The following is a 13823-nucleotide window of genomic DNA, read 5'->3' as shown; positions in this document are numbered from 1 at the left end:
TTTCCTACAATAATTAAATAGATTCAACATCTTTCTTCAACAGAATTGCAGACTGCACAGATGGTACCTTCCCAAAGGAAAGGTTAAAACTTTGGGTATAAGATTCAGATAATTATTTATTAAAAGCTAGACATTTTAAATGAGAATAAGAAAGAAAAGTATTTCTTTGTACCCCCTTTTCCCTGTTAATGCCCTACCTGCCCCTTTGGCAAAACTTTGCTAGACCCGCCCCTCTTCCTCTTTCTGGTGCAAAGTGGGCCAAAAACAAACAAGAGAGACGGAGTCGTGACAGAAAAGCCGATCAGCTGATCATTAATCAGTTTCATGATTGAAGTAGCAACAGGAGAGGGAGAAGAGAAGAGGCAGTCGCTCCATATATCGGTTGTTAAGTTTAACGTGGGAATGCTTTACAAACATTCAGAGATGAACTTACACACTTGCTTTACTTCTCTCTGGGATAACTTCCTCGGAGATGAAATGCCGGTTTGGCTCCAAATGCTCGACCAGACCACCGACAGGTCTCGCACGCCACAGCCGCTCTATCACGTGACGCTCCGACGTGTTAAAGTTACAAGCTGAGTTATGCCATGTCGCTAGTTTTGTGAGGTTCTTTTTGGATATTAAATGGATCGGATTACATTTTTTTATTTCTCTCCGATATCCGATCCAGTAATTTAGGTCAGTATCGGACCGATACCGATACATAATATCGGATCGGTCCATCCCTAGTTTTTACAGAGTAAATTACACATTGTATATCAGTAAAGACTGTCAACTTTAATAATATTTCATTCATCAACATTCATTCGTTCATTCAAGGCTTCTTTTAATTTTCTGAGTAGTTTATTTGTATTCAATATAAACATGAAGACTTCATCTATGAAAGCAGAATGAATGTTAAATGAAAATGCTTAGTGTGTACAATAAAAAAATACACACTGAACCCACCTAAATTCCACACTGATCCTCTTCCAAATATCTATTTGTTGGCAGCATATTAAAAAAGCATTTCCCATTTCTAATATACTGTAAAGCTGCTTTTCTAATTTGTGCTAAAAAACTTTTATGACTAAGTGCCACGACCCATTATAGCTTTTTTCGTGTTCAATTCCGGTCTCAACAGGATTATGTAACATTTAGGTCCAAACAGTGTGATCAAGAGTCCAAAACTTGAGGCCAGGATGGCAAACACCTCCACTGCATCTGCATAATTTCCTGGTGAGCTGATATAAACAGGAACAAAGGCCACCCACACAGCACAGAAGATCAGCATGCTGAATGTGATGAGCTTGGCCTCATTAAAACTATCAGGGAGATTCCTTGCCAGGAAAGCAATTAAAAAACTGAGGAAAGCCAGTATACCAATATAACCCAGTAATACGGCAAAACCCACAGTGGACCCAACTGCACACTCATAAACAATCTTATCATTTTGGTATTGGGTGTTTTTATGTGGAGTTGGAGAGGAAGAAACAAGCCAGGTAGTGCAGATGGCTGCCTGAATAGATGTAAGGCACAGAACTGTTCCTCTCTGCTGCGTAACACGAAACCATTTCAGACTGGCTCCCCCTCCTGGTTTGGAGGCTTTGAACACAGCCAGAACAACCATGGTTTTTACCAGGATGCATGAGACACACAGCACAAAGCTGATCCCAAATGCTGCTTGCCTGAGTTGGCATGTCCACAGCCTGGGTCGTCCAATGAACAGCAGTGAACAAAGAAAGCACAACTTGAGTGACAGCAATACCTGAAAACTAAGTTCTGAATTGCTGGCACGTATTATAGGTGTTCTGTGATGGTAGATAAAGATCCCTAGAACAACAGCACATATACATGTGCCCAGCAGTGAGGTTGCTGTCAGACAAATACCCAGAGGCTCATAGTAGGACAGAAACTCTGTCTTCTTGGGAACACAGTGGTCACGCTGGAGGTTTGACCAAAAATCCTCTGGACAACTGGTGCACTCCAAGGAGTCTGGCAAAAGGAGAAAGATGAAGAAAGCGGAAGATGGTGAAATACATACTATATTTGCTATGAATGAAAATAAATATATCGTGCTGAAAAAAAAAGAAACACCTTACTCGTCTTATTAGTGACTTTTCCCTCAGAACAAGGGATGCAGTCAAAACAGCATTTGGGTTCCCCCTTCTTTCTAGCCATGTGGGTACCAGGAGGACAGCTCTCACTGCATACTGATCGAGGAGGCTATTGGACAAAATTAAATATTACATATAAATATACTGTACAACTGACAAAATATAAAAATCAGAAAAACACATAACCTTTTTTGAAATAAAGTTCCAGAAAATCTTGTCTTCATCAAGTTTGAGTTCTTCACCGTTTAAAGCTGAACTCTTAACCTCACCCACATTCTGAACTTTAGTGCTTCCATCAGGGAGCCACAACCAGTTCATCACATCGTAAATTGGCACCACATCACCATTCTCATCAAATGACACTTGATCCCCAAATGGAGTGGTGAAATTTACCCTTTCCAAGTAATAAAGAAGCTGTTAAAAAGGGATTCATAAGAAATAAATTATTTTTAACAATCCAAACAGTGGCACCCTCTATTTGATAGCGAAATGGAATATTATACCCTTTGTACCTATACATATGAACGTATTAAAATTGAATTCTAAATTAAAGAGGGCTCCTTAATATGTAATATCTTTAATAATTTCAAGAACTCAAATGATACATTACATGCATACTGGCTAAAATGCTCTGATCTAAATATATTAAACACTACTTTTGCTCAGAAATATTAAAAACTCATTTTGTTCACTTCAGCTTTTTCATAATTAATTTAATGGCACTGTTTTTTGTCATACAGGGTAAATTTTGTTCTGAAACTAATTAAAGAGCAAATGATTTACTCATAGATTGATATCTATATGATATGGTGTGTAAATTCATATCACACCTGCCATGGCTGCATTGATTGCAAAGTGGCACAGCTTTGCTCACTGAAAGGCCCTCTTCCTGGCTTGCACTGCAGCATGTCATCAAGGGAATATGCCAGTGCATAAACAGCTTTATACACATTGTACTCAGGCCGGAGGTTGGAAATGTCCAAGATCTCAGTGTTCACATTTTCTAGATCTTCCTGTCCAGTGCATAGTGCACCTCCACCTTCCACCCAGCCTGCTGGAGCTGGTGCAAATCTGCACTGAAATGTGAGTTCCCAAAACTCATTCACCTTAAATATATGATTGAAATATATTATTAATAGCTGTGTTTGTGTGTGTGTGTGATTTTTTTTAAAATAATGACAACATAAAATTTTTGCAGCTAACACAGTAAAGTTTTGAACTCTCACCATTGTCTTTCCATAGCTATTATTCTCAAGTAGATCAGGGCGTATTTGTAATAAGAATTCCCTGAGCCCTGGTATTTCTCCTCGACGAATAGCAATGCCCAGTGTACCACCCAGGTATGGCATGAGCTGAGGTGTTTGAAGCACAGCAGCTGTTGCTGTCCAGCCTTCACTGGCCAACCACTGTAGGCCTGTTACATTCTGCCTTTCTATCTTTGCATTTTATTTTATCAGATGTAAAAAGCAGTAATGTAAATACCAACGACTGACATCATCTTGACATTGAAGTACTTGCTTGACTTAAAATGAATTCTATATGATTATTTTTCTTTACTCATTCAAATAAAGATGTAATACATGTATTAACCAGTTTAGAGAAATAAATTCTTTTAAAACTGCACCTCTTCCATAAGGTTTATCATGTGAGTCTCATACACAAAGGCAATGACGACATGAGCTGTGGATTTTTTCATCACATTCACAATCCTCCTGAGCTCATCTGTGTCTTTGTCCCAAGGCAAAACTTCAATGTAGTCTAGGCAACCTTCACCAGACAAACTTAGCTCGAATTGTAAGGATCTGGCAGCGTGGAGTCCATAATCATCATCACTGATAAGCAGACCTGCCCAAGTCCAGTCGAAATGTTTTAGAATTTTAATTATAGCACGAACCTAAGTGAAAGCAAAATGAGAAACATGAGAAAACATGAGAGCATAGATAATAAGAAAACTTTCAATGGATTAGCTACTTATCATCTACTGGCAATTGTAATAATTCTGCTGATTGAATTTTACCTGGAAAGCATCACTTGGGATTGTCCTAAAGAAGGATGGATATTTTCGATGGTCACTCAAACAAGAACATGTGGCAAAATAACTCACCTGTGAAAGACACAGACTGTATATTTTAGAAATATTCAAAGCCTTGACTGCCTCCTTTAAATTGGGTATTGGGTACATTGGTCTTGTCATTAAATTTACAGTTAAATCAGTAACTTTATTGACTGTCACTCAAACAGGAAAATGTGGCAAAATGACTCACGTGTGAAAAACACAGACTGTATATTGTACATTGTTCTTGTCATTAAATTTACAATTAAGTCATTATATACAAACACTGAACAAATATATACAGTCATACAACAATAATATGGTATAGTTAAACTGAAAACTTACTATCGGTACTCTGTATAAACTTAAGACACTGGAGATGGCAATAGAAGGTGTAGAGGAAGAATCACCCACAATCCCTACAACTGGAGGATTTCCAGTACATGTATCATCTAATATAATCTGCTCCTCTTGACCACTGGCTAATGATAATGCTCCACGGAATCCAATTCCAAGTTCAACACAATTGTCATAAAGAGTGTATCCCAGAGTCACATTAGGTAACAGGTTGGCGTTTCTGTTGATTTCATCAATAGCAAAAGCCATGGTTTGTGCCTGCCTAAATCCTTGTACATAGAAACTAAGAAAAACAGTTTAATTAAAAAATACATCAGGCAAAAATGTTGCAAAATGACTGATACAAAAAATTAAGGTAACTGAATAATAATTTAAGAGATAATTTATTTGAAAAATCAAGAAGATTCTCCATTCAATATACATGCATTATTTCTGTATGCACTAATGCATAAAATGTATGCATTACCCCACATATTGACATTAAGTTGTTCTGTTTTGTTTTTGGTTTTTTTGTGCTATTTTCCTGTCATACTTACCTATGGCAAGTAGGCTGTTGTGGCTCTGAGGTAAAAGATGGATGAGGAACACTTGAGAAAAAGTGAACTGGAAACAGTCCCCCCAGAATGATATCTCCAACCTTGTTCATTCCATTTAGATGAAACTGTCCCTGCAGCTGACACGAGGAGGGAAACAGAGAAGAGGATACGGTATAAGTGAAGTAGGAATACAGTAAAATGACCAGGACCAAATTGGTTTGTAAAGATGAACACATGACAGCTTTATGGTTTTTCTGAGCCTAGTTGTGGCATTTTATTGCTTTGCCATTCCCTTTTATTGACATGCTGTGTTGACTATTCTTTTATACCACCCATCAGGGAAAAAGATGAAGAAAGGGATGGGCCTCAAATACATTTGGTCAGATACTGATGTTGTATCTACAGTTAAGCCCATAATTATTCATACCCCTGGCAAATTTTGACTTAAAGTTATTTTTATCCAACTAGCAAGTTATTTTTTGACTGGAAATGACACAGGCGTCTCACAAAAGATAATAAGATGATGTACAAGACGCATCATTGTGGAAAAAAATATTTCTCAGCTTTTATTTACATTTGAGCAAAAAGTATCATGTCCAGAATTATTCATACCCTTTACAAACTGTCACAGTCTCTGGGAAAATCCAAAGTTCCATACCATTCCAAATAGTCAAAGCTGTTCTAAAGCATCCTAATTACCCTGATTAATTGGAAATAGCTGTTTTAATCAACTCAACAGGTGATAAACAGCAGCTCTCTGCAGGTGGTCTGTGGACATTCATGGCTAAGACAAAGGAACTCAGTGAGGACCTGCAGCTGTGCATTGTGGCTGCTCACAAGTCAGGAAAGGGCTACAAGGCCATATCCAAATGTTTTCAAGTTCCAGTGGCTACAGTGCAAAGTATTATTAAAAAATACAAGATGTTCCGCACTGTGGAAAATCTCAGAGGACGTTGTCGGAAGCCAAAAGTGAAACCTGTGCTGGCCAGGAGAATAGTGAGAGAGGTGAAAAAGAATCCAAGGATCACCACCAAGGCCATTCTGGTGAATCTGGGCTCTGCTGGTGGTAATGTCTCAAGGCAGACAGTCCAACGGACACTGTTGGGTTCCACGGATGCAGACCAAGGAAAACGCCACTTCTCCAGGCACTTCTAAGACATGCAAAAGCTCATTTGGCCTTTGCAAATGCTCATCTGGACAAAGAAGAAGGTTTCTGGTCTTCGGTGTTATGGTCAGATGAAACAAAAATTGAATTATTTGGTCACAATGATGTTGCCTTCATTTGGCATAAAAATGGAGAAGCCTTCAACCCAAAGAACACCATCCCCACTGTCAAACATGGTGGTGGGAACCTAATGCTTTGGGGGTGTTTTTTTAGCCAATGGACCATGGAACCTAATCACAGTAAACAGCACCATGAAAAAAGAGCAATACATGAAGATTCTCAACAACAACATCAGGCAGTCTGCAGAAAAACTTGGCCTTGGGAACCAGTGGACATTTTAGCACGACAATGACCCAAAACATACAGCAAACGTGGTGAAGAAATGGTTAGCAGACAACAACATTAACGTTGTTAATCTGCAGTGGCCTAGCCAGAGTCCAGCCTTCACTGGCCAACCACTGTAGGCCTGTTACATTCTGCCTTTCTATCTTTGCATTTTATTTTATCAGATGTAAAAAGCAGTAATGTAAATACCAACGACTGACATCATCTTGACATTGAAGTACTTGCTTGACTTAAAATGAATTCTATATGATTATTTTTCTTTACTCATTCAAATAAAGATGTAATACATGTATTAACCAGTTTAGAGAAATAAATTCTTTTAAAACTGCACCTCTTCCATAAGGTTTATCATGTGAGTCTCATACACAAAGGCAATGACGACATGAGCTGTGGATTTTTTCATCACATCCACAATCCTCCTGAGTTCATCTGTGTCTTTGTCCCAGGGTAAAACCTCAATGTAGGCAAGGCAACCTTCTCCAGACACACTCAGCTCAGATTGTAAGGATCTGGCTGCATGAAGTCCATAATCATCGTCAGTGATGAGCAGGCCTGCCCAAGTCCAGCCGAAATGTTTTAGGATCTGAATCATAGCACGTACCTAAGTGAATACAGATTAAAACATCAGTGCTGTTCATCAGCTTCTTTTGACTTTTTATATTTGTCCTGATTGATTTTTAACCTGGAAAGCAATACTTGGGATTGTCCTAAAGAAGGATGGATACTTTTGATGGTCACTCAAACAGGAACATGTGGCAAAATAACTCACCTGTGAAAAAGAGACAATATGTTGTACATTATTTTTTACATTAAATTTACAATTAAGTTAATATAAACTAAAATAACATTCTATGGTTAAACTGAAAACTTACCATGGGTACTCTGTACAAACCTAAGACGCTGGAGATGGCAATAGAACGTGTAGAGGAAGAGTCACCCACAATCCCTACAACTGGAGGATTTCCAACACATGTATTGTGTAATATAATTTGTTCCTCTTGACCACTGGCTAATGACAATGCTCCACGGAATCCAATTCCAAGTTCAGCACAGTTGTCATAAAGAGTGTATCCCACAGTCACATTAGGTAGCAAGCTGGAGTTTTTGTTGATTTCATCAATAGCAAAAGCCATGGTTTGTGCCAGCCTAAATCCTTGTACGTAGAAACGAACAAAAAACATTTTGATTTAAAAAATACATTAAAAAAAGATGGCGCCGCCATTGCGTGCAATAGGTCGGCAGCCTTATGAAATTTCCCCCTCGTGGGACTAATAAAGGTATATCAATCAATCAATCAATCAATCAATCGATACTTAGAAAACAGCTTTATTAATCAACAAAGTATAATTACTTATACTAATATACTAATATAATTACTTAATATTTATATTACCATTAGGTTTGTCCTGTTTCTCTCTTTTTTTCTGTTGTTTCCCTGTCCTACTTACCTATGGCAAGTAGGTTGTTTCGGCTGTGAGGTAAATAACAGGTCAGAAACGCTTGAGAAAAAGTGGACTGGAAACAGTCCACCCAGGTTGACATCTCCACTCTCCTGCATTCTGTTTAGATGAAATTGCCCCTGTAGCTGACACGAGGAGGGAAACAGAGAAGAAGACATAGCATAAGAAAAGTAGGAATACAGCAAAATGAACAAGAGCAAATTGCTTTGTAAAAATGAGCTCATGACAGCTTTCAGATTTTCTGACCCTAGTCATTTCATTTCATTGCTTTGCCATTCCCTTTTATTGACATGCTGTGTTGATGATTCTTGCACACCACCCTTCAGCAAAAACAAGGAGAAAGGGCAGGGCCTAAAATACATCTCATTAGATATTGCGTTTTTTATCCAGGCATATTAAGGTAACACTGTGAGTATATAACTTATCAAGATGACCTCAAACTCACAAAAAACAACATATTTTTGTCTATCTTTTCATTTTGGGTGAGTATTATTGTATTTTTCAACAGTTATAACAGAATAATGAATATTCTTGTGTTTTTCTTCAGTCTCAATAGGCAATGTTAACAAAAAATCCAGCACACAGACTTAAGACACACGGGCTTGACACAGCAATAGGGATAAACAAGCAGAGAGGCAAAGATGAGACACAAGGAGAGGAACAAGGGAAGCAGGTAAGGAAGATGAAGCACAGTGACACAACTAAGACACAAAGGGGACAAACATGGAGACAAGACACGCGGAGGGCGAGAGACATAAACGTGGAGACAAACACGGATGAAAAATTTGTGCTGTAAAAGAGACACTCTAATTTCAACAAAGGGTACATGCCCACCCAATAAGTATCCAACCCGCATCCCTTATTTATTTATTTCTTTAGTTAGTTACAGGGAGTGCAGAATTATTAGGCAAATGAGTATTTTGTCCACATCATCCTCTTCATGCATGTTGTCTTACTCCAAGCTGTATAGGCTCGAAAGCCCACTACCAATTAACCATATTAGGTGATGTGCATCTCTGTAATGAGAAGGGGTGTGGTCTAATGACATCAACACCCTATATCAGGTGTGCATAATTATTAGGCAACTTCCTTTCCTTTGGCAAAATGGGTCAAAAGAAGGACTTGACAGGCTCAGAAAAGTCAAAAATAGTGAGATATCTTGCAGAGGGATGCAGCAGTCTTAAAATTGCAAAGCTTCTGAAGCGTGATCATCGAACAATCAAGCGTTTCATTCAAAATAGTCAACAGGGTCGCAAGAAGCGTGTGGAAAAACCAAGGCGCAAAATAACTGCCCATGAACTGAGAAAAGTCAAGCGTGCAGCTGCCAAGATGCCACTTGCCACCAGTTTGGCCATATTTCAGAGCTGCAACATCACTGGAGTGCCCAAAAGCACAAGGTGTGCAATACTCAGAGACATGGCCAAGGTAAGAAAGGCTGAAAGACGACCACCACTGAACAAGACACACAAGCTGAAACGTCAAGACTGGGCCAAGAAATATCTCAAGACTGATTTTTCCAAGGTTTTATGGACTGATGAAATGAGAGTGAGTCTTGATGGGCCAGATGGATGGGCCCGTGGCTGGATTGGTAAAGGGCAGAGAGCTCCAGTCCGACTCAGACACCAGCAAGGTGGAGGTGGAGTACTGGTTTGGGCTGGTATCATCAAAGATGAGCTTGTGGGGCCTTTTCGGGTTGAGGATGGAGTCAAGCTCAACTCCCAGTCCTACTGCCAGTTTCTGGAAGACACCTTCTTCAAGCAGTGGTAAAGGAAGAAGTCTGCATCCTTCAAGAAAAACATGATTTTCATGCAGGACAATGCTCCATCACACGCGTCCAAGTACTCCACAGCGTGGCTGGCAAGAAAGGGTATAAAAGAAGAAAAACTAATGACATGGCCTCCTTGTTCACCTGATCTGAACCCCATTGAGAACCTGTGGTCCATCATCAAATGTGAGATTTACAAGGAGGGAAAACAGTACACCTCTCTGAACAGTGTCTGGGAGGCTGTGGTTGCTGCTGCACGCAATGTTGATGGTGAACAGATCAAAACACAGAATCCATGGATGGCAGGCTTTTGAGTGTCCTTGCAAAGAAAGGTGGCTATATTGGTCGCTGATTTGTTTTTGTTTTGTTTTTGAATGTCAGAAATGTATATTTGTGAATGTGGAGACGTTATATTGGTTTCACTGGTAAAAATAAATAATTGAAATGGGTATATATTTGTTTTTTGTTAAGTTGCCTAATAATTATCCACAGTAATAGTCACCTGCACACACAGATATCCCCCTAAAATAGCTAAAACTAAAAACAAACTAAAAACTACTTCCAAAAACATTCAGCTTTGATATTAATGTGTCTTTTGGGTTCATTGAGAACATGGTTGTTGTTCAATAATAAAATTATTCCTCAAAAATAGAATAGAATAGAATAGAATTCAACTTTATTGTCATTGCACATGTCACAGGTACAGGGCAACGAAATGCAGTTTGCATCCATCCAGAAGTGCTTTAGCCGCGATATAGATATATTACAATATATATTAGCAATAATATAGATGTGTAAGTATATTACAGAAATGGGTCTATTATGGTATGTTATAATGTACACGGTGTGAAGTATGTTATGAATATTCTATAACTATAAGTATGTACAGGCTGTAGTGAGTACAAGCTATGTACAGGCTATGAACAGGATATAAATATGAAATAAAAACTATACAGAAATCTGAGATATACAGTTATACAGAAATGTGAACTATGCAAGTTATAAACAGTTGTAGGATTGAAAAATTATCATATGTACAGAATGATATTCACACAGAACTATACAGTAGTGCAGTTAGGATAATTGTGATAGTGATAAAGTGCTAGTGGTTGTGGGTGTGTGTATGTTCAGTCCATGAGTTTAACGTGGGTCAGATGTCAGGAGGCAGAGTTCAGGAGTCTGACAGCTGTGGGGAAGAAGCTGTTCCGGTACCTGGTGGTCTTAGTCCGGAGGCTCCTGTAGCGCCTCCCAGAGGGCAGGAGGGTGAAGAGTCCATGTGATGGGTGACTGGGGTCTCTGATGATTTTCCCAGCCCTTTTCAGACACCGCTTCCTGTAGATGTCCTTTATGGCAGGAAGTGGTGCTCCGGCGATGCGCTGGGCAGTTTTCACGACCCTCTGCAACGCCTTCCGGTCCGAGGCAGAGCAGTTCCCGTACCAGACTGTTATACAGTTGGTCAGGATGCTCTCGATGGTGCAGCGGTAGAAGTTCACCAGGATGTCTGAGGACAGGTGGTTCTTCCTCAGAGTCCTCAAGAAGAAGAGGCGCTGGTGAGCCTTCTTGACCAGCTTGGAGCAGTTGGTTGTCCAGGTGAGATCCTCGGAGATGTGGACTCCCAGGAACTTGAAGCTGCTCACACGCTCCACAGCCGTCCCCTTAATGTGGATGGGTGGATGTGGGTCAGCATTCCTCCTGTAGTCCACAATGAGCTCCTTGGTCTTCTCGGTGTTAAGCAGCAGGTTGTTTGTGTCGCACCACTCAGCCAGATGATCCACCTCCTCCCTGTAGGCGGTCTCATCGTTGTCGCTGATGAGGCCAATCACCGTGGTGTCATCTGCAAACTTAATGATGGTGTTAGAACCATCAGCAGGTCTGCAGTCGTGGGTGAAGAGGGAGTAAAGGAAAGGGCTCATCACACAGCCTTGTGGTACCCCGGTGTTCATTGTGATTGTTGATGAGCAGCGGTTATCCAGTCGGACATGTTGAGGGCGGTTGGTCAGGAAGTCCAGTAACCATTTGCAGATGAGGGAACTGATGCCCAGGTCTGTCAGTTTCCTGATGAGTTGTGAGGGGTGGATTGTGTTGAATGCTGAACTGAAGTCTATAAACAGCATTCTGGCGTAGGTGTTGTTGTTGTCCAGGTGTGAGAGGACAGAGTGCAGTGCGATGGAGACTGCATCCTCTGTGCTCCTGTTCTGGCGGTATGCAAATTGGTGGGGGTCCAGGGTGGGGGGGAGACAGGATTTGAAGTGTGCTAAGACCAGCTGCTCTAAGCACTTAGTGATGATGGGGGTGAGTGCTACTGGGCGGTAGTCATTGAGGCTAGATGGGTTGGAGTTTTTGGGTATCGGGACGATGGAGGTGGTTTTGAAGCAGGCCGGTACCACAGCGTGGGCCAAGGACAGGTTGAATATGTCTGTCAGGACTCCTGCAAGCTCCCCAGAACACGCTCTGAGAACACGCCCGGGGATGCCATCAGGACCTGCAGCCTTGTGGACATTGATCCTGCTCAGCACTGCTCCTACATCGGTGGGGGAGAGAGTCAGAGGTTGGTGGTCTGGCGTCGTGTCTGTTTTGGTTGTGGTCGTGGGGTTCCCTCGCTCAAAACGAGCATAAAAGTTGTTGAGCTCGTTGAGGAAGGAGACATCAGAGGATGTGGGGGAGGGTTTGATGGTCCTGTAGTCTGTAATGGTCTGGAGTCCTTGCCACATGCGTCGGGGGTTGGAGTTGGAGAAGTGTTCTTCTACCTTCTTTTTGTAGTGGTGTTTGGCTTTTTTGATGCCCTTCTTTAGATTAGCCCTGGCTGTACTGTAGGCGTGTGCATCTCCTGACCTAAAAGCAGTGTTGCGGGCCTTCAGGAGGAGACGAACATCCCGGTTCATCCAAGGCTTCTGGTTGGGGTACATGGTGATCCGTTTCTGGGTGGTGACACTGTCTGTGGTTTCGGAGATGTAATCCAGTACAGATGAGGCGTACTGGTCCAGGTCTGTGTTGGTGAACATATTCCAGTCTGTGTTTTTAAATCTGTCCTGGAGCACTGCGTCTGTCCCCTCTGGCCACACTTTAATTGTCCTCACAGTAGGTTTCACACGTTGGATGAGTGGTGAATACCTAGGTGTGAGGAACAGGGAGAGATGGTCCGATTGTCCAATGTGGGGGAGGGGTGTTGCTTTGTAGGCTCCAGCCAAGTTGGAATAAACATGGTCTAAAGTCTTGTCTCCTCTGGTGTGGCAGGAGACATGTTGGTGGAATCTGGGGAGGACTGTCTTTAAGTTGGTGTGGTTGAAGTCGCCAGCAACAATAAAAGCAGCCTCGGGGTGTTTATCCTGGTGTTTGTTAATGGCTGCAGAAAGTTCTTTCATGGCCAACCTAGCATTAGCGTCGGGGGGGATATATACTGCAGTGAGTATGATCGAAGTGAGTTCTCTGGGGAGATAGTAAGGTCTGCATTTAACCATTAAAAACTCCGCATTAGGTGAGCAGTGACTCTCAGTAGTAGTGGAGTTCATGCACCAAGCATTGTTAATATAAATGCACAAACCTCCACCTCTGGTCTTGCCGGAGTCATCTGCTAGCCTGTCGGCTCGGTGTGTGTGGCGTCCTGCTAACTCGATAGCATTGTCCGGGCAGCTGTTGTTCAACCATGTTTCGGTGAAAAACATGACATTTGAGTCCATAATCCGTCTGTTGTTAGTGATGGAGAGCCGTATCTCATCCATTTTGTTTGCCAGAGAACGGACATTGGCGAGGAAAATACTGGGTAAAGGCAGCCGATGTGGTGTTAGCTTTAGCTTAGCCCGTAGCCCTCCGCGCCTACCTCGCCTTTGTTTACGTTCTCGGCGCCGTCTGCGTGCACTTCCGCCCGGCAGGGGAGAGTGGGCAGCCTCCGGTGTTCTGGAGATCTCTGGGATGAGTCGGAGATCGGCGATAAAACTGTTGGAGTTATGAGTCCAGATGTCCAGAAGCTCTTGTCTGCTGTAGGTCAGCAACGCACAGCAATTCTGGATGAATAATCCGGTTAAAAGTAGATAAAAAACCGCTAAATA

General features: G+C 41.5%; 1 protein-coding gene across 1 annotated transcript; it reads right to left on the bottom strand.

Annotated features, from left to right (window-relative positions):
- Positions 1 to 847: 847 nt before the first annotated feature.
- LOC100708015 (extracellular calcium-sensing receptor-like) lies at positions 848 to 5259 on the bottom strand. The gene is made up of 9 exons (XM_019345157.2): positions 5043 to 5259; positions 4495 to 4789; positions 4114 to 4200; positions 3721 to 3990; positions 3323 to 3532; positions 2927 to 3202; positions 2283 to 2510; positions 2082 to 2205; positions 848 to 1974 (listed from the first exon to the last, which is right to left on the bottom strand). The coding sequence occupies exons 1-9, from the start codon at positions 5150 to 5152 to the stop codon at positions 1070 to 1072; spliced, it is 2505 nt and encodes an 834-aa protein (XP_019200702.1). The 5' UTR covers positions 5153 to 5259; the 3' UTR covers positions 848 to 1069.
- Between the last annotated feature and the right edge of the window lie 8564 nt (positions 5260 to 13823).

The sequence above is a fragment of the Oreochromis niloticus genome, linkage group LG14, assembly GCF_001858045.2.
Source record: "Oreochromis niloticus isolate F11D_XX linkage group LG14, O_niloticus_UMD_NMBU, whole genome shotgun sequence".
In the NCBI taxonomy this organism is placed as follows: domain Eukaryota; kingdom Metazoa; phylum Chordata; class Actinopteri; order Cichliformes; family Cichlidae; genus Oreochromis; species Oreochromis niloticus.
This window is presented reverse-complemented; position numbering and strand designations above follow the sequence as displayed.

What these genes read in the sequence shown, in the direction of transcription:
- LOC100708015 (XM_019345157.2), bottom strand. Translation starts at nt 5,152, where the DNA reads ATGAACAAGGTTGGAGATATCATTCTGGGGGGACTGTTTCCAGTTCAC. An exon ending in TCCCAAGTGATGCTTTCCAG is followed by an intron (nt 3,991 to 4,113) that starts GTAAAATTCAAT and finishes GCTTTCACTTAG; the next exon opens with GTTCGTGCTATAATTAAAAT. An exon ending in GGAACTTTATTTCAAAAAAG is followed by an intron (nt 2,206 to 2,282) that starts GTTATGTGTTTT and finishes TTTGTCCAATAG; the next exon opens with CCTCCTCGATCAGTATGCAG.